This window comes from Dasypus novemcinctus, chromosome 2 (genome assembly GCF_030445035.2).
Source record: "Dasypus novemcinctus isolate mDasNov1 chromosome 2, mDasNov1.1.hap2, whole genome shotgun sequence".
Classification (NCBI taxonomy): domain Eukaryota; kingdom Metazoa; phylum Chordata; class Mammalia; order Cingulata; family Dasypodidae; genus Dasypus; species Dasypus novemcinctus.
In genome coordinates, this window is record NC_080674.1 from 55,229,145 (window position 1) to 55,250,724 (window position 21,580).

General features: G+C 41.2%; 1 protein-coding gene and 1 long non-coding RNA gene across 2 annotated transcripts; one reads left to right on the forward strand and one right to left on the reverse strand.

Annotated features, from left to right (window-relative positions):
* Window positions 1–954: 954 nt before the first annotated feature.
* Window positions 955–12,309, forward strand: LOC101447612 (granzyme A). Its single transcript, XM_004483485.5, has 5 exons — window positions 955–1,030; window positions 4,751–4,898; window positions 5,568–5,709; window positions 9,431–9,703; window positions 11,341–12,309. Exons 1-5 carry the CDS (start codon window positions 955–957, stop codon window positions 11,491–11,493), a joined length of 792 nt encoding a protein of 263 aa, XP_004483542.3. The 3' UTR covers window positions 11,494–12,309.
* Window positions 4,046–19,340, reverse strand: LOC131280074 (uncharacterized). Its single transcript, XR_009187657.1, has 3 exons — window positions 18,365–19,340; window positions 11,445–11,598; window positions 4,046–4,299 (listed from the first exon to the last, which is right to left on the reverse strand). It is a non-coding gene; the product is annotated as an uncharacterized lncRNA (long non-coding RNA).
* Window positions 19,341–21,580: the final 2,240 nt, after the last annotated feature.

Below are 21,580 nucleotides of genomic sequence, written 5' to 3' on the forward strand. Positions count from 1 at the left end.
AAAATAACCGTTTGTCTGTGTTGCCTTCCAGAAAGATAGTAGCAGTTTGAAATACCATCAACACATAAGAATTTCCAACAGAGAGTGTATTCTTCTTCCTTAATTTTTAGCAATTTGGCAGGAAGACATAGTACTTAGATGTTTTAAATTGCATTTTTATCCTGGTAAATTTATGCTATGAGCTGATGCACTCCTCTATACATTGGAAATATAGCAGATTTTAATTTCTTCTTTTGTAAATTATTTATTTAAATCCTCTAACCATTTCTCTTTTTACGTGTTCATCTTATTGCTTTGTGAAAAATCCACTTGTGTCACATATATTGAAAATGTTGGAGTTTGACTTTTATGTTTGCTATTTTAAAATATAGATGTTTTAACCTTTTCACAATAGAATCTTTCAATCTTTTCCTTTGGTGTCATGTTTCCAAGTGCCTTTCTCTGTTCTATGTTTATAAATTATTAATCTGCATTTTCAGTTAGTGCTTTTATAGTTGAATGGTACAAATTAAGAATCTAACTTCAGTTTTTCCTCAGTGATTACCCAGTCGTGTCAAAAATGAATATATCAAATATCTATCCTTTCACCCAGAAGAAGTTAAAGATGATATTTCAAAACTAACACTCATAGAGATGTGAATTCTCAGCTTTTTAAATGAACTTGTCTTGGAAAGTAAAAAAATTGTCAAAAGAAGAACAATTTTCTATTTATTTTCTTAAATGTTCACAGTCTCCCAGACTTTATATTTAACCTTTAAAGTAGGAGACTTCTAACCTAGAAGGAAATGACCTCATCTGTGAAATAATAAGCAGCAACCACACCATAGCTAAAATAACATTATACTTTCCAGTAATAAAATACCAAGATCTTTAGCAGCACAGAAAATAAACCACATCCTTTGTGTTTCATTATATATTAGTGATTACTAATACTTAAAACTAAGTGGTCTTCAGATGTGGGTAACAGAAGTCATGAAAGTTCCCTTTCCTTTCTGTTTTCCTACTGCCATGTTTCTGCTAATTTCTGGAGGTAAGACATTTTCATATGCTTTTGAGTTTTGCTCTTGAGAAGGTGGAGTTCTATATTAGCGTAATTTATGATTAACATTTTGCGAAAAGGAAAAGAAATCATAATTTAATTTCCAATGATTTTAATGTCATTATTTTTCATTGCTATCAAAAAAGCAAATTTACTTTTTAAGAAGACAATGTACCCTACATGTCTACAGCAAAAATATGAAAGCATTAACTATATCTGGTACTTCTACATAAATTCAGGTCAGATCTTCAAGTGAAAATTTGGCAAAGCTATTAAATCAGGGATGTATACATTATTAACTGGACCTTCCAGTCACAAATACAAAAAGTCATAGCTCTCAGATAAGTCTTAAAACTTTTGGCTTGGGAATTTATTTGTGAGAACTCCTGTATCCAGTGGTGGGTTGGTGAAGAAAATATCAGTAAAAAAAGAATCCCACGCACTAGACATATATATCTATTTGCCACCATTTAATAGAACTTTTGATTAAGAATAGTACTATCATAAGTGCTTTACAAACGTTAACTCATTCCATTTTCTTAAGTAGGTATAATTGTTATCAGCCCCACTTTATATATGAGGAAACAAGGGTACAATTAAGTAAATTTACTAAGGTCATCAACTAGTAAGCAGTAGGGCTGGGATTTGCTCTCAATCACACACTGTACCTTATAGCTTAATGATGCCTTCAGAACCGGGGTTATTAACATGAGATCTATGAGCATCTTAAGAGGCCATGGGTGGGCATGAGGAACTGACAATCTCCCTGGACTATATGCAAATATTTACATGCATATGTGTATCTATACTTACGTATATCTATATATATACATATGCATAGACACATATGTGTATCAGATTCCCACATGGTTCTGTATCCTAAAGAAAAAGGCAAAGGCCCACTGCTTTATAGGAAGACAGTGCTTCACAATGGAAAGAATATGGATTTTGCATGACATGAAGCTTGGTTAGAACACTGCTTTGCCATTTACTAGGTCTATGAACTTGGGTGGTAACCACCTTGTCTGAACTTCATCTTCCTTATCTATACACAAGAATAATAACACTCACCTTGCATTGTAGAGCTAGCGCCTGGTAATTTCATGGATGCTTTTGTTATTTTTATTGCTATAGTCGTTGGTTTTTTTTCCTTAATGTTAATACAATTTAACTATAGTTGATTCCAAATAGTAATCTCACCATGGAATACTGTGAGATTTGTTAGGTCAACACGTAGTGTCAAACCTGGGACTGAGCCAATCCAGCCTGCAGCATTACTAGGAAATGACCCGGCAATGACAGGCAGGGAGTCCGGGGAAGGGCATGCTGTCCCTTCTGTGTGATGCTGGGGACATCTTTCATCTTTTTGTTTCTTGAGCTGTAAGAGACTAACACTGCCTGATATTTCCTACATATCAGGGATACACTGTATAAATGCTCTTAAAAGTGCTTTGAATTCTTGGGGAAGAGAAGTACTGCTTAAATTCAAAGTACGATTATCCAGAGAGATCATGGAAGGGAAGAGAATAAACTTAACCTAAGCATGTAAAAGAATAAAAGCAGATGTAATTGGGGTTTAAAAAAAAAACACGTTGCTAACAGCTATCATTTTAAGGATGGACCGACTCTAAGATACTTAAATCGTTTGTATTTCAAAAGACATTTAAACATGGTGCATCATCAAGGTCAATTTAATATTACTCTGCACTTCATTCTCATTATCCTCAACCGTGCTGCCTTTTACTTACATCATACCGAAAACCTGAAACCTCCCCCAGCCCCTGCTTGTTGAAATCGTGCACATATTTCTATCTCCTTCAGAAAAGGAAGAAAAAACACTGCCTTTTTCATAGAGACCTCCGCACCTCCCTGACAACAGCATTTTTACACATTTATGGTTCTGCATTTACACCCGCATACTTGTCCCACTGCCTGGCTTTGTGGTCATTTGCATATCCGTCCACACCTTTGTTCTTTCTCTTTCTACTTCTAATTCTTTTTGAGGGCAAGAACTGGGTTTTATTATTTTCCCATTCATTTTAACAGTAGCCATGCAAAAACAGTTGTGGAACACTTGCATGGAAAAAGTTTAATTGATATGTAAATTGCTTAGGAAAGCAATTTCAGCCTGGAATTGGAAGTATAAGCAGAAAAACAGTTAATAAATTTGCTATTTGTCATTCTTGTGGAACATAAAATCAGGATTTGTTTTTTATCGCCCTCTTCTCCCCCCGGCCCCCCTTCCTTGGTGCCCTGCCAAGAAGGCTGCAGCCCGGCCCATCCCCCTCCTGCTCTCTGGCTTTGGTCACACTCGCCTCCTGGCCATCCAGCCACACCTCTTATTAAACCCCTATCAGGTGGATCACCCTCTGTAGTAATGCCTGCGCAAAGGGGCAAAAGTAGAATAAATCACCACTTTCCCAGGCTTGACCACAGCCTTACAGGCCCCACAACTGCTCTGGGGCTTATTTTATTTATTTATTTTTTATTTTTTTTTTTTTTTGTGATATATTTTATTTATTTATTTATTTATTTATTTATTTATTTATTTATTTTATTGACTTTGTAATAATATTACATTAAAAATATATATGTGAGGTCCCATTCAACCCCACCCCCCCACCCCACCTCTCCCCCCCCCCCCCCCCCCCAGCAACACTCGTTCCCATCATCATGACACATCCATTGGATTTGGTAAGTACATCTTTGGGCACCTCTGCACCTCATAGTCAATGGTCCACATCATGGCCCATACTCTCCTCCATTCCATCCAGTGGGCCCTGTGAGGATTTACAATGTCCGGTGATTGCCTCTGAAGCACCATCCAGGGCAGCTCCATGTCCCAAAGCCTCCACCTCTCATCTCTTCCTGCCTTTCCCCATACCCATCAGCCACCATGTCCACTTTTCCCAATCCAATGCCACCTCTTCTATGTGGACATTGGATTGGTTGTGTCCATTGCACCTCTATGTCAAGAGGAGGCTCAGATTCCACATGGATGTTGGATGCAATCCTCCCACTTTCAGTTGTAATCACTCTAGGCTCCATGGTGTGGTGGTTGTCCTTCTTCAACTCCATCTTAGCTGAGTGTGGAAAGTCCAATAAATCATATTGTAGGTGCTGGAGTCTGTTGAGGCTCAGAACCTGGCTATCACATTGTCAGTCCAGAGATTCAAATCTGGGGCTTATTTTAAATGCAGATTCCCAGGTTCCTTTTTCCAGTTTCGGAGTCAGACTTTCTGTGTGTAGGTCTAGGGAACCTGCATTTTAAAAAAGAACTCTGGGTGATTATTATGACACCAAAGTTCAAGAGTCATTGCTCAAAAAGAGAAGTATTTCTATTATATTTAGCATTTTTAACCTAACAATTCCACCCTCTCCAAAAAAACTGAGAAACCAAATTAGATGTGGAAAAAAAAAAAATTAGAGCTAATCAGAACATTTATGTATAATAAAATTTACCCCAAATCCTAATATTAAACTTATCATGGGAAAACACTATCAAATGTGTGAATGTTACAGTGAACATAGTTACAGATGAGAATGTGAGAATGCTGCAGAAAGGAAAGAACCAAGTCTGGCCCATGCCTGCTCTGAGCTACTTTCCCTAGCACAGAGTGCATGTCTAAGTACTTGTGCTGAATCTCTTCATGATAGCCTAATTTTCTCAGGGAGACGCATGACTTCATTTCACTCTGGTCACTCTTTTAGTTTTTCCAGAAACCTGTAAAGGAATTATAGGAGGAAATAAAGTGCCCCCTCATGCAAGACGCTACATGGCTCTAATCAAAGGGCTGGAAATCTGTGCAGGGGCTTTGATCCAAGAAAACTGGGTGTTGACAGCTGCTCATTGTGACCTGTAAGTAATTCTGAGCTCCTCTGAGTCTCCAGGTAGATTAGGGCAGGTGAAAATGACTCTAAAATCCAAAGCCAAAATGAGGGACAGATGGAGAAGAAGCCAAGTAAGCACATTCAATGTCATGTTCTAATAAAATATTTACCTCTCTGTGCAAAGGCCAGATCCTATAGAATAATATTGAAATACATGACCATTTTTTAAATATTTTTTCACTATAAATACCAACATTATAAAAAATTTTTAAATCAAGAAAAGTGAAAAACAACACTCAAAATATCAACCCCACACAATCACTGCTAGCATTTTCATGTATTTTGTTCCAGGGGGAGGCCCAGATTTCTAGTTGCCCACTTTGGTTAGTGGGCAAGAACATCCAGTCAACAAGGCACCTCCCTGCACCAAAAGCCTGGGCTACCCTGCTTGTTGCTTCTTCCTTGAAAAGATGTGGTGGAGTTGAGGCAGTTTGGGGTAACAAATATCTTGGGAATTTTTAATAAAAGGCACTAAAACACCGAAAGAAGAAAACCTCATGATTGCTGTGGCCTTGTTGTGCTTATTTATAAGCAGGAAGTTTTTTGAATGAACTGATCAGACTGGAATAAATTAAGTCATCAGATTAATTTCATCTATCCTCTTACATGAATTATATCTTTTTTTTTTTTTTCCCAGAAAGGGCAAACCTCAAATTATCCTTGGGGCCCACTCTCTATCCCATGAAGAAAAAGATAAACAAACATTTTCCATCAAAAAGGCAATTTCCTATCCATGCTATGATCCGGAGACATACGAAGGGGATCTTCAACTCCTACAGGTAGGTATAGTTTTTTTTAATAACTGTTTTGAAATAGTAAAATTTTGAAATTTGGTCAGTTTAATCTAAAACTAGTTTTTACACATTTGGACCCACAGCCACAATTAGCTAATGCCTGGGGTGTGGGGGTAAGCATGGCTGGGACCCAGCCATTTTGCCAGATGGTCCTCTTCTTGGAATTTGGTGCAATTCAACAGATGTTCATAAAAGTCCTTCTGTGGTAGGACCAGGGAGTCTGACGTGGTGATGCCCATGAATCAGAACCACCAGGAACTCAGCATACTCAAACTACATTGGGCTTATTGATGTTTGCTCAGTAGGGAGACTACACCCTGAGGGACCATGGAGTGGCTCAGTAAGAGGGTGTTAGATGGGGCTTACACTAGGACTTCAGGACATACTTCTGGGGAAGATGCAGGAAGATATCAGAAGAGTAGGGAGCTTCAGGGCTCAGTCCTTTACCAAAACCACAATTAAACAGGCAGGAACTGTCTGAAACAACTATTTTTAAACTCCAGAGGCCAGAAGAACACTGTATAGCATCCATGGAAAAGCAGGAGAAAGTGGCTGATAATTATGGTAAAGAACTGTAAACTGCTCTCTCCACTGTGGCAGCTACCGGTACCTACCCCTAATCCCCATGGCAGGCCGCCTTGAGGTCCAGTCCCTGGCTAGCTTGCTGGCAACAGAAAGGGACATAAAAATCTTCCTCCCCGCTGCCCTGGATGGCACCTCGGGGGTAATCACCGGACATCGTGGATCCTCACAGGGCCCACTGGATGGAATGGAGGAGAGTATGGGCCATGATGTGGACCATTGTATATGAGGTGCAGAGGTACCCAAAGATGTACTTACCAAATCCAATGGATGTGTCATGATGATGGGAACGAGTGTTGTTGGGGGGGGAGAGGGGGGGTGGGGGGGTGGGGTTGAATGGGACCTCACATATATATTTTTAATGTAATATTATTACAAAGTCAATTAAAAAAAAAAAAATCTTCCTCCCCAAGAACAGAGAAGTGCGGCAATCACAGATCACAGTTTTTGACTAGTGAATTTGGATCATTGGGTCCTGGCTCTGAGGGCAGGTATTGTTTCAACCAGTCCCAGACAAAGGCAGCAGCAGCCATTATTTCAACTCTTCCTGGACAAGGGTGGTAGTGGAGATTTAAAGACACAGGGCAGAGGAGCAGATATAGCTCAAGCAGGTGGGCACCCGCCTCCCATGCGGGAAGTCGCAGGCTTGGTTCCCAGTGCATCCTAAAGAAGATGTGCAAGACAGCAAGCTGACTCAATGAACTGATGTAATGAGCTGCAATGAGATGATGCAACAAGGAGATCCAATGAGAGACACAACAAGCAGGGAGCAGATGTAGCTCGATTGATTGGGTGCCTCCTTCCTACATGGGAGGTCCCCGGTTTGGTTCCCATTGCCTCCTAAAAGAAGATGAGTAGATGCAGAGAGCACACAAAGAACAGACACAGAGAGCAGACAGTGAGCACACATAAGCCATCCTAAGGACTGCAGGGAAAAGTTAGCTGAAAGGCTGCATTTGCTGAGCAGGTCAGGAGAGCTCAGCTTTGGGGAGCCACCAGAGAATTTTTGGTGCCCTTCCTAAACCCATCCACAGGGTACTTTGGAGCCGATCTGTACCCTCTTTGTGGGTCCCTGGCCCTGTTTTGGCAGGAAAAGACAGAAATGAGAAATATTCCCTGGGGTAACCCTCTTCCTAGAATTTACCCTCCAGACAAAGCAGTGTGAGATAATGAAAGGAGTGTTAAAAAAACAAAACAAAACAAAACAAAACAAAACTACAAAAACAGATAGTCTGTTTCAAATGCCTACTGGCTTCAGATACCCAGGAGAGGGAGGTTTGTCCCGTGGGAAACAGAGGAGCCAACTAAACTCCTGTAAACAGGGGAACCCCAAAACAACTAACAAGCAAAACCCCAGGACAGGACAGAGGCCCAGCAAGACAGAGGAAACCCCGCACAGTACATTTGCCTTAGGCAGACCTTCCTGACAGGAGGGATGAAGCTCAAGAAAATCTCCGTCGTATCACCAGCTGGTTACAAAACCAAGAAATAGACACCCCAGGGAATGAATCCCAGAGGAAACACTTAAAATATAAAAATGTACAGTTTGCAACTACAGAGTATAAAAGAAAGCCCTACAGGCAATGCTACAGGGAGTTCTTCAGACTGAAAGGAAAGGACACTAGACTGTGGTTCAAAGTAGCATAAACAAAGACCTGTGGTAAAAGTAACGATTTGGGTAATTAAAATACCTGTATTCTTGTATTGCTTGGTATGTAAATGCATTTTTCACTTCCTACCAGTGCTAAAATACAAATGCCCAAAAATTCATGATAAATCTAGGTGTTGGACATAAAATGTGCAAAGACATAAGTGCTAACTACAAACACTGGTGGGGGCACAGAGGGTTATAGGAAAAGTATATGCACATGGTATTAAAGTTAAGGGTTGGTACAGTCTGCCCTACACGCAGTCATAGTCTAGAGGGACAGACAGACAATAAACAGATCAGTACTTTATTCAGCAGGAAACAGACAAAGAAATAGGGAGAGGCCCGGGTGGTCAGGGAGGCTTCCTAGAGAGGAGCAGGAGTCGGTCAGGGCAAAGGGAGAGAGGGACCTTCCAGGCAGGAAGAGCAGCAGGTCCAAGGGGTCTTTCTGGAAAATGCAATCCAAGGAACAGAGAAATAATTTAAGAGATTTAAATAATTAACAGAGATTTAAGAAAGAGGGGTAAGCAGGACGCAGGCCACAGAAGAGGTTGGGCTTTTATGGGGAGCAAATGCACAGACTTTTAAGCAGGGCGGTGACATGCTCAGACTTGTTTTTAGAATGATCGCTCTGGCTGTCGTGCAGAAAGTGGAACAGAGGAAGGCAGAACAAGATGACAGAGTGTGAACCAAGGGCCATAACACTGGTTGAAAGGTGGGGGGTGGGAGGTAGATAAGGAAGCAGGTCAAGAGGAGTCAGGGAGAAGCCCAGGGCTCTGACAGCCTCATCATCACGAGCACAGGGAGGGCCCGAGAGCTCTACGAGTTTCTGGATTATACCTCCCCACCGCCTGCTCCCCAACCTACCACCTGACCCCCATATGCTATCTACCTCTCCCTCAGATCACCCTCCATCCCCCCACACTGAGAACCCCAAAGAGGCAACTCTCTTCCCTATCCTCTACCAGAGGGCGCCCTCAATCCCACTTCTCACCTGTATTTTTCCCCATAGCATATGACACTTTCTCATATACCTAAGGTTTCATTTATCTGCTTGTCTGCCTTCCCCACTGGGATGTAAGTGCCACAACAGAGGTATTTTTGTCTGTTTTATTCCACCCCCCACCACCTAAAATAGCACCTGGTACCTGGCAGCCCCTCAAAAAATATTTCTTGAATCATTTTGAGTAAGAGATGGAATTAATAATCCAGAGAAGGGAACAGTTCTGGACTCAGGTTTCAAGCAAGTGGTAGACGTGGTCAGGTCCCCTCAGGACCCAGGAATCTTACTGTAACAGACTTGTGGGGTGATCAGGGGTGGTTCTGGGGCCCTTGGAGGAGAGTCAGGGAATCCCCTCTCTCCTCTGACACTATGTCCCAGTGTAGCGCTGCTTGAGAAGCACGGAGAAGATGTCAGGGCCTCACCATCGTTAATACTGTCCTTGCCTAAAACTGCACCTGCTGTCTATTTTCTAGCTGAACGGTAGAGCAACTATCACCAAAGCCGTAGGAACACTACAGCTACCAAAAACAGGAGAAGATGTCGATCCCCACACCAAGTGTCATGTGGCAGGATGGGGAAGTACCAAAAAGAACTCATGTGGAATTTCGGATACCTTGAGAGAAGTCAATGTCACCGTGATAGACCGCAAAATTTGCAATAATGCAAAGCACTTTAATTTCAAGCCAGTTGTTGAGAACAACATGATCTGTGCTGGTGGCGGAAAAGGTGAAGATGATTCATGTGAAGTAAGTAAATAAAAATTCAAATAATTTCTGGTATAGGAAGTAAAGTTGAAATAGAATGCCTAGAAAGAACAGAGGGCATGCTTGTTATTTCTTTCATGTATAAGTCCAGCAAGGACTCTTGCTTGGCAATGGTGTGGTGGTGTGCTTCTTTGTCCAGTATGCAACCTTCCACTCCAGCAGCATTCCCTTTTTACTACTGATAATTCTCAGGATACCATTTACCAGCCAGCCATTCATGACTGCTCTGCAGCCTTCTCAATAATGATAACGACAACTGGCATTTATCAGGTGCAAGGAACTGTGCCAAATTCTATACTCTCTTATACCATTGAATCCTCAGATAACCCCATGAGGTAGGCACAATTACTATCATCCCTATTCTACAGAGGAGGAAGTCAAGGCATGGAAAGTTACTTACCTTCCCTAAGTTAATAGCCTGGCTCTCATTGGGATGGACCCAGGCCTTCAGACTCTCAACTCCTGCACTGTTCTACCTCTCATTGTGCCAAGAACAGGCTTTGCCAGGCATATTAGTCAGCCAAAGGGGTGCTGAATGCAAAATGCCAGCAATCTGTTGGCTTTTATAAAGGGCATTTGGGGCAGAAGCTTACAGTTACCAGGCCATAAAGCGTAAGTTATTTCCCTCACCAAACTCTGTTGCCATGTGTTGGAGCAAGATGGCTGCTGATGTCTGCAAGGGTTCAGTCTCCCTCTTCCTCTTAAGGGTCCATGGTCCCAGTTTCTTCCAATATCAGCTGTAGGCTGGGATAAGACTCGTCTCTCTCCAGGCTCAGCTGCTCTGCTCTCTCTACAAGGCCAGCTATAAACTATGAGGCAAATGCGTCTCTCTTCCCAGGGCCTCTGCCATGTCTAATGGAGCCTTCTCTCTTTCCTCACACATCTGCTTCTCCAATATGAAAACTCTAACCTCCCTTCTTTGCTGTGCAGTTTCTCTGTGAGTCACCACACACCATGGGGGCAGGAACTCAAGGGCCCAATCAAAGCCTTAATCATTATTTAATCAAGGAAAAGTAAAACCTCTGAATCCAATATAATCTAATATACCCAGAGGAACAGACCAGTTTACAAACATAATCCAATATCTATTTTTGGAATTCATAAACAATATCAAACGTCTATACCAGGGTTTGAGCCTACTTAGAATGCATAATCTAGAAATGGTTTACGACAGAACATTAAATGGGGCTGATGAGTCATGGAAGGAAAATCCCTAAAAATTGTTTGAAAGTCTGAGGTGGCTTAGCTAGTGACTTTCAGAGAAGGGAATAATTGAGATCCCATTTCACACCTTCTTGTATGAGTTTCTTAATCTAACACATATTGGCCACAAAAAGGGTTCAGAGTTAGACAGGAGACAATAATTTTTCACTATTAAAGTTTTCCTTTGTTGTTCTTTCTTTGTTTTACTGTTGAAAATATGTTTACATACCTTATCCAGAATTCCCTTTTTCAAAAAGAAAATGATTAGAACGAATAAACAAATTAGTGTTCATCGATGTTGAGGAAAGACAATAGATTTTAAATTATCCTTTAAATAAGGAAAGAATGCATGAATGAATGAATAAACATATCATCTTTGCAAAGCACTCATATTTTAAAATACTTCTCTGTTTCAGGGGGATTCTGGAAGTCCTCTGATATGTAACAACATTTTCAGAGGTGTCACTTCCTTTGGGAAGTGTGGTGACCGCAAGAAACCTGGTGTCTACACTCTCCTTACCAACAAATATCTCAACTGGATAAGGAAAACCATCGGAGGAGCCATGTGATGTTCCTTCCTCAAAGTAGAAAGCTGAGGTAGCCACCTGGAGATGTCAATCAAAGGAAATTTTCACTTGTCCCGTCTCAAGAAGCACTCAACAATCCTCTTCACTCTGTGTACAAATTACAGCTTGTCTAAAAAACTTTGCCAATGAAAGAAATTGCTTCCTGCTTTCACACCTATGTGATTAGCTAAGGCTGCATCATCACATTTACTCTCTATCCCTTGAGAAAAACTTCCCCAGTTCAGTTATTCTTTCCTTTATTCAGAATTTTAGGACTGTCAACTTTGTGTGTGATTTTAAAAGAAAGTCAATCCCAGGAAAAGTTAGAATATTCATCAATAGAGAGAGCCCCAAAATATCTGAGGCCCTCAGAATTTAGAACCCAGTATTCCACTCAGTGTGGGAGTTGGGGGAGAGATGAGTGGGAACTTTGACTTCTTATTATATGCTTCTGTATACTTTACATCTTTACTAAATTTTTAATTATGAAGATAGTGAAAAGTATTCCATGCATGCTTTAGATATTTGGAAAATTTAGAAGCTAGTAGTAATTTGGAGCAATTACATCGCTTATTAATTCCAAATAGGCTGAAGTTTTATAAGCCAATATGCTTCAGTTCAGCCAGCATCCTGATGTATGTTTTCCCTTAGCTAGTCAATTTATACATGCACACACTAAAGCTTAATTTTATGTCATTCTCAATAAATTGCAATACACAATAGAAAAATGGCTACTTAAACCATCTATCATTTATATCTCTTATTTCGGTGTGCTTTTTCTTCAAAGAGCTGATTTACAATAAATTCATTCTCTAATAATTCTGACTGACTTATCTATTTTAATTCATACAACATTCTTGGGGGCCTACTGTGTGCCAGGCATTATGCCTCTCACTTTTAATATGGAGGGGACTCAGGATCACTGTCCACAAAGTGCTTGAAGTCTCGTAGGAAACAAGGAGAATAGCATAAATAAGAGGACATCTACTTCCAGTTCTGAAGAACAGATAGCAGAGCTAGGCTGTCTACTGTGTTAAGAAGGTGATGCGGGTAGGGAGATAGATGTATTTCACACTCCCAGCAGCCATCACAATTAGCCCCAAGAGTCTTCCTCCTGAGATCTGCCCTATATTTAGATAGACCCATACAAATTCTGGATTCCTAACTGAAATTGCCACAGATATCACAACAGCCCGGTGGAAAGAATACTGGCCTAAAAGTGAGACACCAGCTTCATCACTAAAATGTTCTAAGACCTTGAGCAGGGAGTTAGTCTGTGCCTCCATTTTCACAACTGTGAACTAGAAATAGTTATATGAAAGGGTCTAAAATGAGGTAACCCTAGTATTTAAGGTCAAATTGTCCACCTTACATTTTATACCCAGTAGGATGGCTATAATAAAAACTTGGAAAATAGCAAATGTTAACAAAGATATGGAGAACTTACACCCCTCATACATTGCTGGTGGGAATGTAAAATGGTACAGCCAATGTGGAAAACAGTTTGGCAGTTTCTCAAAATGTTAAACATAGCATTATCATATGATCCAGCAATTCCACCCATAAGTATCTATTCAAGAGAATTGAAAACCATGTTCACATAAACACTTATCACTTATAAATGAATGTTCATAGCAGCATTACTCATAATGCCAAAAAGTAAAAACAACCCAAATGTCCATCTACTGACGAATCAATAAACAAAATGTGGTATAGCCACGCAATGGATTATTATTCAACCATAAAAAGAGGGAAACGGACTTGGCCCAATGGATAGGGCATCCACGTACCACATAGGAGGTCCTCGGTTCAAACCCCAGGCCTCCTTGACCCATGTGGAGCTGGCCCATGCACAGTGCTGATGCGCACAAAGAATGCCATGCCACGCAGGAGTGCCCCCCACATAGGGGAGCCCCACGGACAAGGAGTGTGCCCCGAAAGGAGAGCCACCCAGTGCAAAAGAAAGTGCAGCCTGCCCAAGAATGGCGCCACACACGGAGAGCTGACACAAGATGATGCAACAAAAAGAAACACAGATTCCCGGTGCTGCTGGTAAGGATAGAAGCGGTCACAGAAGAACACACAGATAATGGACACAGAAAGCAGACAACCGGGGGGAAGGGGGAGAAAGGAAGAGAAATAAATAAATAAATAAATAAATAAATAATAAAGATGTACTGTTACATGCTACAACATGGATGAATCTCAAACGTATTACGCTACATGAAAGAAGACAGGCACAAAAGGCTACATATTTTATGATTCCTTTTATGTAAAATGTCCAGAATAATTGATAAGAGATGAAAAGTAAATTAATGGTTTACAGATGATGGGGGGGCGGAATTTGTAGGTATGGAGTGATGGAAATCTTCTGGAATCTTTTGGGGGTGAAGGAAATGTTCTGGAATTTTAAAATGTTGATGGTTGTATGACTTTGTGAATTTATTAAAAAACCACTGAATTACACCCTTTGAATTGGTGGACTTTTTGGTATGTGAATTTGTCTCAAATAAAAAAATAGAGTAGTCTGTCCTCTGAGACTGAAATTAGTGCCAGCAGTTTTAAATGGCTGCACAGCCCCTACCACAGGGGATTTGTAAAGGTGCTGCCAAAGAGACTTGAGAAGGACACTGGTCACATGGTGTATCCCAAAGGCATCTCTGAGACTGAAAGATAATTAAAGAAAGCTCTGCCTTAAACTAATACTCTCTAAAATCACTAATATGTCTGAGGAAAGGAGACTTTACAGGAAAGGTAGATTTGTTTCTGGAAAAAGAGGAATAATGATTAAATATTTGTCAGTGCTTGCTCAGGGTATTTCCAAGATTCTGGAGGCCTGTTGTCAGTTCCTTCGCTAGAGAGATCAATAGAACAGGAAGGGGAAAGCCTTACTAAAAAATATATGACTTCAGATTTGGGGTGGGAATTTGGGAATCATATGCTCCCCTAACCAACAATTTTCTACCTTTAAGTTGATGTACTCTGCAAGGAGAGAGGATGTGTCCTGAGCACATGAAAAATGCCATTGACTCTGCAGATGAATCTTCTACTGTGATAAATCTGTTTTCCGTTTTACACACCAGTCTCCTCCGAGTTTGGGGATATGAGTTAGCCCTTCAGAACTTCAGCAAAGAGCATGCTTTAAAATCAAGTTCAGGAGTCCCTCTCACGCACTCAGACATCAGCTCCAGCAATTCTCTGCTCACCTCTCCCTCCCCCCAGATCAGTTTCTCTGGTTTTTCCATTTCCATAAGCATACAAATATGCTTTTATCTTTCTCATCTTTAAAAAAAGACAACTCCAGGTATTTCCTCCATTTCTCTGCTTTTCTTTACATCAAAACTCCTTAAGCTGTCTATCCTCCAATTTCTCTCCTTCCATTCTTTTTTTTATTAGTTTTTTTTGTCTTTATTTTTTTAATATTACATTCAAAAAATATGAGGTCCCCATATACCCACTACACCCCTCACCCCACTCCTCCCTCCATAACAACAACCTCCTCCATCATCACGAGACATTCATTGCATTTGGTGAATACATCTCTGAGCACTGCTGCACCTCATTGTCAATGATCCACATCTTAGCCCACACTCTCCCACATTCCACCCAGTGGGCCATTTCCATTCTCTCTTAAACTCCAGTCTGGCTTTTGCCCCATACTCTAGAGAAGCAGCTCTTGTCAAGATCTTCATCTTGTTAAATCCAATTTCTACTCTTGTCTTCTCAGCAGTATTGCTCTCTCCCTCCTCTTTGCTTCACTTGGTTTCCAGGATTCCACACTCTTTTGGCTCTCCCCTACCTCATGGGTCACTCCTCCTCAGTATCCATTGCTGGTCGCTCCTCTTCTCCTCCTTCTCTTAAGGCTGGGTGGCCCACAACGAAGTCTTGGGATCTCTCCTCCATCCTCACCTGCTGTCTTGGTGATGACACCTACGTTTCATGACTGGAAATGCCATCTATATGCTCATGACTCCCAAATCTATGTCTTTAGCTCAGACAGCTCCCCATCTCCAGACCTCTACACTCAGCTCCACTTGATGTTTAGTAATCATCTTAAACACGACCTGTCCAGAACAGACCTCTTCTTCTTCCCTCCAAAATCTGCTTCAGCTCTAGTGTTCCCCATTTTATGCATAGCTAACTCCATCCTCCCAGTAACTCAGAACAAATACCAAGAGTCTTCCGTCTCTGTGTCTCAGTGCCTCTGCTGATAGCACCTGGGTCCGAGCCACCATCCACTCTGGCCTGAATCATTCCACGCTTAGTCACCGCCAGTCTGTTCTCCACAGAGCAGTCAAAGTGATGCTGTTCGAACAGTCAGACCATGTCACTTTTCTGCTCAAAGCCCTGCTAGGCCTCCTTATTTCACTCAGAGTAGAGGCCAAGTCCATAAAGTGTCCCACAAGGCCCTCACAATTTTGCCTTCCATAATTTCTCTTCTAAGCTCATTTCCTTCTATACTTCTCTCATTAGCTTTCCTGCTACTGCTCAAACTCACCAGGCATGGAACCCACTTTGGTCTTTTGCACTGGCTTTTTCCTGTTCCTGGAAAGCTCCCCGTAGCTGTCTTCATGGATAATACCCTCATCCTCCTTCAAATCTTTGCTACTTTGTTACCTTCTCAACACCTTCTTCCTAGTACTTCCTATTGAAAATCACAATACCCTCTCCACATTCTTCTTACCCCCTTTTTTAAACTTCATTTTCTAAGATCTCATATAACTTACTTATTACATCTATAATTGTTGTTTATTTCTCTCTTCCTACTGAATGTAAGCTCCAAGAGGGCAAAGATTTTTGTGTTTTGTTCATTGATGTGTTCCCAGTATCTAGATGTTCAATAAATGCTGTTTAATAACTGAATGAATGAAATGGATAAAGCCTCATAACCCCATCAGCCTTAATAACCTGTGCCTTAAGCAGGCAGTTTCCTCCTCTTGTACACATTTTACTTTTCAATGAATTATCACAGTGAACATATCTTCATAACTACCACCCAGGTCAAGATACAGACAATAGTCAGACTCCTGGACACAATCTGTACCAACTCCCAATCTTTTCTTTCTCCCTCCCTCCAAAGGTAACCATTATCTTGACTTCTATAATCGTAGACAGATTTAGGCTGGGGTGTTTTTGTTGTTGCTTGTTTTCTTTTTGGAAGTACCTGGTATTAAACACAAGACCTCATACATGGGAAGCAGGTGCTCAGCCACTGAGGTACATGAGAGTTTCTTTGTTTTTAGGAGGTACCATGGATCAAACCTAAGACCGTATATACGGGAAGCAGCCACTCAACCACTTGACCTATATCTGCTCCCTAGGCTATTTTAACCTTTATATAAGTGGAAACATACTATGTGTATTCTTCTGTGTCTCTCTTATTTTGCTCAGTATTATCTTGTGAAATTTATCCATGTGCGTGTGTAGCTATATTTCCCTCATTTTCATTGATGTATATTATTCCATTGTCTGAATAAATCAAAATTTATTTATCGGTTCTATTTTTGATGGACATTTCCAGTTAAGAAGTATTACAAATAATGCCGGCGGCGGACCTGGCCCAGTGGTTAGGGCATCCATCTACCATATGGGAGGTCCGTGGTTCAAACCCCAGGCCTCCTTCACCCGTGTGGAGCTGGCCCACGTGCAGTGCTGATGCACGCAAGGAGTGCCGTGCCACACAGGGACACGTAGGAGAGCCCCACACGCAAGGAGTGTGCCCCGTAAGGAGAGCCCAGTGCAAAAGAAAGTGCAGCCTGCCCAGGAATGGTGCCGCACACACAGAGAGCTGACACAACAAGATGACGCAACAAAGGAAGACACAGATTCCTGTGCCGCTGACAACAACAGAAGCGGACAAAGAAGACGCAGCAAATAGACACAGAGAACAGACAACCAGAGTGGGGGGCGGGGGAGGGGAGAGAAATACATAAATAAATAAATCTTTTAAAAAATAAAAAAAACAAATAATGCTAAAATTCTTGAACATTTCTCTTGGTGCTTATGTGCAAACATTTCTGTTGGGTTTATATCAAGAAGTGAAACCATAGAGCCATAGAGTATATATATGTTCAGCTTTATTAATAATGCTGCTATGAACATCTGTGTACAAGATTGTATCTGGGAACTTGGTTTCAATTATCTTGGGTATATACTAGAGTAGAATTGCTGGGTCATATGGTAATAACTCTATGTTTAACCTTTTGAAGAGGTGTTTATATATTCTGGATATGGGTCCTTCATTAGTTATTTGGGTTTTTTGCACACATTTATTAATGCAGGGGAAATGATAAAATTCACACACAGAAAGGTTATAAGAACAAATGAAATAAAAATAGTTCTTGATTGAAAATAGATGAAAAAGTGGTTTGAAAATAAAAACACTTTGTAACTTTCTTCTCTGAGCTCAACACAGAAGGAAGGGACAGTATTTAGCCTTCTCCACAGAGCCCAACACACAAAACCTGGAAAGACAAGGCTGGGCCCAATGTACAATGTCCCCTCTCCAACTGGAGGGCACATACATCAACCTCCACTCCTGAAACCCAGCAAAGCTTAGAGCCTGTGCCAAAAGGATCCCAAGCAATCAAAATGATGCTTGCGAGAACCCACACACTGGCTTTAGAGAGATTCATTGACTGTTAGGCTTAGAAGGGCCTCACAGAGCATTTGGGCCAAATTCCTCACTATACAGGTGAGGATACTGAAGCCTGGAACAGTTTGAGAAACCTTATTTGTAAGAAAATTCTCTTTGTCCCTCAATGAGCAGCTATTTATTCTTTTTTTAATTCTTTTCTTCTCAGTCGAAAGCAGAGCTGTAAATTAGGGAGGTGGAGATGCCCAGAAGCCATAACAATATATCTCATTTACTTACTTCCTCTGCCTCCAACTCTCCACAGGAATCTTAACAGTTCAGTCTCTTGGGGTCCAAGTTTTTTCAATCTGTCCTTGAGCCAAGTGGTCAGGAGCACCTTCTAGCAACAAAGGTGTGTTAATACAATATCCTATGACAGAGGACTTTTCGCAAACATTAGAAAAATACGGGAACATCTTACCACATCTTACAGGGTTCTCCATGATCTAACCTCTCTCTGCCTTGTTCATCCCACTCAAGCCCACAGTTCCTCCCACAGACCAGGCCCCTTTCCACCTGGGGCTCTGTGCCCACCCAACTGTCCTCCCACACATCCACATACGCACTCACATACGCAGATGCACACAGACATTCACACCCTCACACATGCATACACCTTCACACATATACTCACACACACCCTCACACTCCCACACACCTACCCAAAAACTTGGTCTTCTCAGGTTGGCGCTGTCTTATCCTGCTGCAATGAGACTCCTATGTCAGTTTCTCAGACAAGTTTCTTTCTGCTCACTCTCTCTAAAACTGTCCTCACATATTATTCTCCATTTTAGCACCTATGGTGTATGGAGTTGTGTGCCCCACCCAGTTCAGACACATTCTTGATCTTGGTCTGCATTGTGGTGGGTGTGGACCCATTGTAAATAAGATCTCTTCAAGATGTTACTTCAGTTAAGGTGTGACCCAACTGAATCAGGATGGGCTTTAATCCAGATTACTGGAGTCTTTTATAAACAGAGTGAAGTCAGACAGAAGCCACGGGAGCCACCAGAAACTGGAAGTCAAAGGAATCCAGAAGAGAAAGGAGAAGACAACACCACGTGCATTGCCATGTGACAGAAAAGCCAAGGACACGGATTGCAAGCAGCGAGCCCCAGAACGCCAGTCTTTAGGGAGAAAGCATCATTTTGCTGACACCTCAATTTTAGACTTCTCCTAACCTCAAAACCATGAGCCAACAAATTCCTGTTGCTTAAGACAACCCATTTTACGGTAATCGTTTTAGCAGCTAGGAAACTGAACCAGACCCTATTTTTTTCCACTTATAGTACATGTAACAATTTAAAATTATAACATCCATGGTGGTTATGCTAATGTGTCAACTTGGCCACATAATGGCGCCCAGTTGTTTGGTCAAGCAAGCACTGCACTAACTGTAATACAAAGACATTTCATAAATTTTAATCATTGGTGAGTTGATTACATCTATAATCAACTGAAGAGAATGCAGTCAGCAATAGTACTGGCTTATCCAGTCAGTTGAAGGTCTTAAAAGGGGAACTGATTTCAGCATTCAGAGAGAGAATTCCCATCTCTGTTTCAGACAGCCAGCATCTACTGGGGAACTCATTGAGAGCCTTCATGGGAGTCTCTGGCTTGTAGCCTGCTATATGGAATTTGGACTTGTGCATCCCCATGGTTACATGAGACAATTTTATAAAATCTCTTATATATATATATATACACACATATATCATTCTGTCAGTTCTATTTCTCTAGAGAACCCTAATATTGCCTGGTACCAGGAGTTGTTCTTCAGAAACAGAATCTTAAAAATGGGATTTTTGAATTGGTTCCAGGATTATTGCAATTAGCTCTCTATCCTGATTCAAGGACACTAATGACACTGTTTCTAATAATTAAGAGTCCACTGACTGTCCGTGGCATGAGTTGGTAATAGAGATACACAAAATATAACTACTGGATACGACTACTTCCATGCTTAAAAGAGGCAAGGCTCTGGGTACGACTGTTTTTAACACCTCAACAGAGTTTTGTATAAAAGATACAATGATGTTGCCTGGCTTTTCCTAAATATGGGGATACAGTTACAAAAGAAAGCGATAGGCTGAAGGATTCAAACTTGCAACTTAAGCACCCACCACATGAATAATGTGAAAGTTCCTATATATGCCCTGAAAGAAAATCTTGTTTCATGTAGCCATGGACTTGAGATCTCTGAAAAAGACTTAGAGTCTCACTGTGGGAGTAACAGAGTTACAACAGAAACAAAAATCTTAATCGTGCAGGGTGTCTCCTGTTAACGTGAGAGCATTGATTGTAAAGGAGTAGAATCGTGAGGATTACGATGGAGACATATGGATTGATGATGATGACAATGAGGATATTGAAACCCTAAATTCTGTTGAGACTTTGCCAGATAAACCTGTAATGCTCTGCCCTAAGGAGACAGTCATCTGATCTTGTCCCTGTCCTGAGGAGACAACCACCCAAATTCAAGCCTGCACCACCCAACCTCCAGCCTTCCCCAACAAGTCTGCCATCCAACACCCAACTGAAGAGATAATCCTGTCTCACCAGATGAAATTGCAAGGGAATGCCCTGAGGTAATTGTCTTGAAAGATACTTATAATGCATCTCCTTCCCCATGCCCACCACACCTCTTTTCTTCCAGACCTATAACTAAAGTCACAACAAGCCCCCAAAGGTGAAGTACAAAATGTTACCCATGATTAAGTATACTATACTCCAAAAGAATTGCAGGATTTTTCCAATTTATATAGACAGAAATCAGGGGGATATGGGTAGGAATATATATAAGTGTATGGGTTAATGATAGAAGAATGTAAAGATGGATAATGCTGAATTTATTGATATGGGCCACAAAGCAGAGATTCTGGATTCAACGTTTTGGTTCAAGGGGTTAGAATAGACTCTAACAGTTTGTTTCAGTGGTCAGTTGAAAAATGGACCAGAAAAAGGCCTATAATGCCTGAGTGTGAGAAGCCAGATTTACCCTGGTATACTATAGATGAGGGGATCTAAAGCCTTAGAGAGATTGAAATTTTAGACTGGGCTTCCCATCTAAGACCTGCCCATCCACCCAGGGAATGTCCAGAGTACATACCTTTCACCAGTATTGTGAGAAATAAATTTGTGAGACTAACTTCATCTTCACTGAAGAGCTCTGTGGTTGCTCTTTTCTGTAGGTCAGATAGTACTGTGAGAACTGCTGTCATGGAACTAAAATCCTTATAGACTATGGGAATGATCAGATCCTGGGCCAGGAGCACTTAATTCCCAAAGACAAGTTGGGTGTGACTATGACAGTGAAAAGCAGACTCAAAGCAGCAATCACAAGAATGAGTCACATAAACTATGGCGTTGGCTAACAGATCGTGAGGTACCCAGAAGTAAAATAGATGGGCAGTCTACTAATTTCCTACATCATCTACATAAGGAGAAAAGTTCTAG

Coding starts and splice junctions, on each gene's coding strand:
- LOC101447612 (XM_004483485.5), top strand. CDS start 955: ATGTGGGTAACAGAAGTCATGAAAGTTCCCTTTCCTTTCTGTTTTCCT. Junction 5,710..9,430: donor GGGATCTTCAACTCCTACAG/GTAGGTATAGTT, acceptor TCTATTTTCTAG/CTGAACGGTAGAGCAACTAT. Junction 9,704..11,340: donor GTGAAGATGATTCATGTGAA/GTAAGTAAATAA, acceptor TCTCTGTTTCAG/GGGGATTCTGGAAGTCCTCT.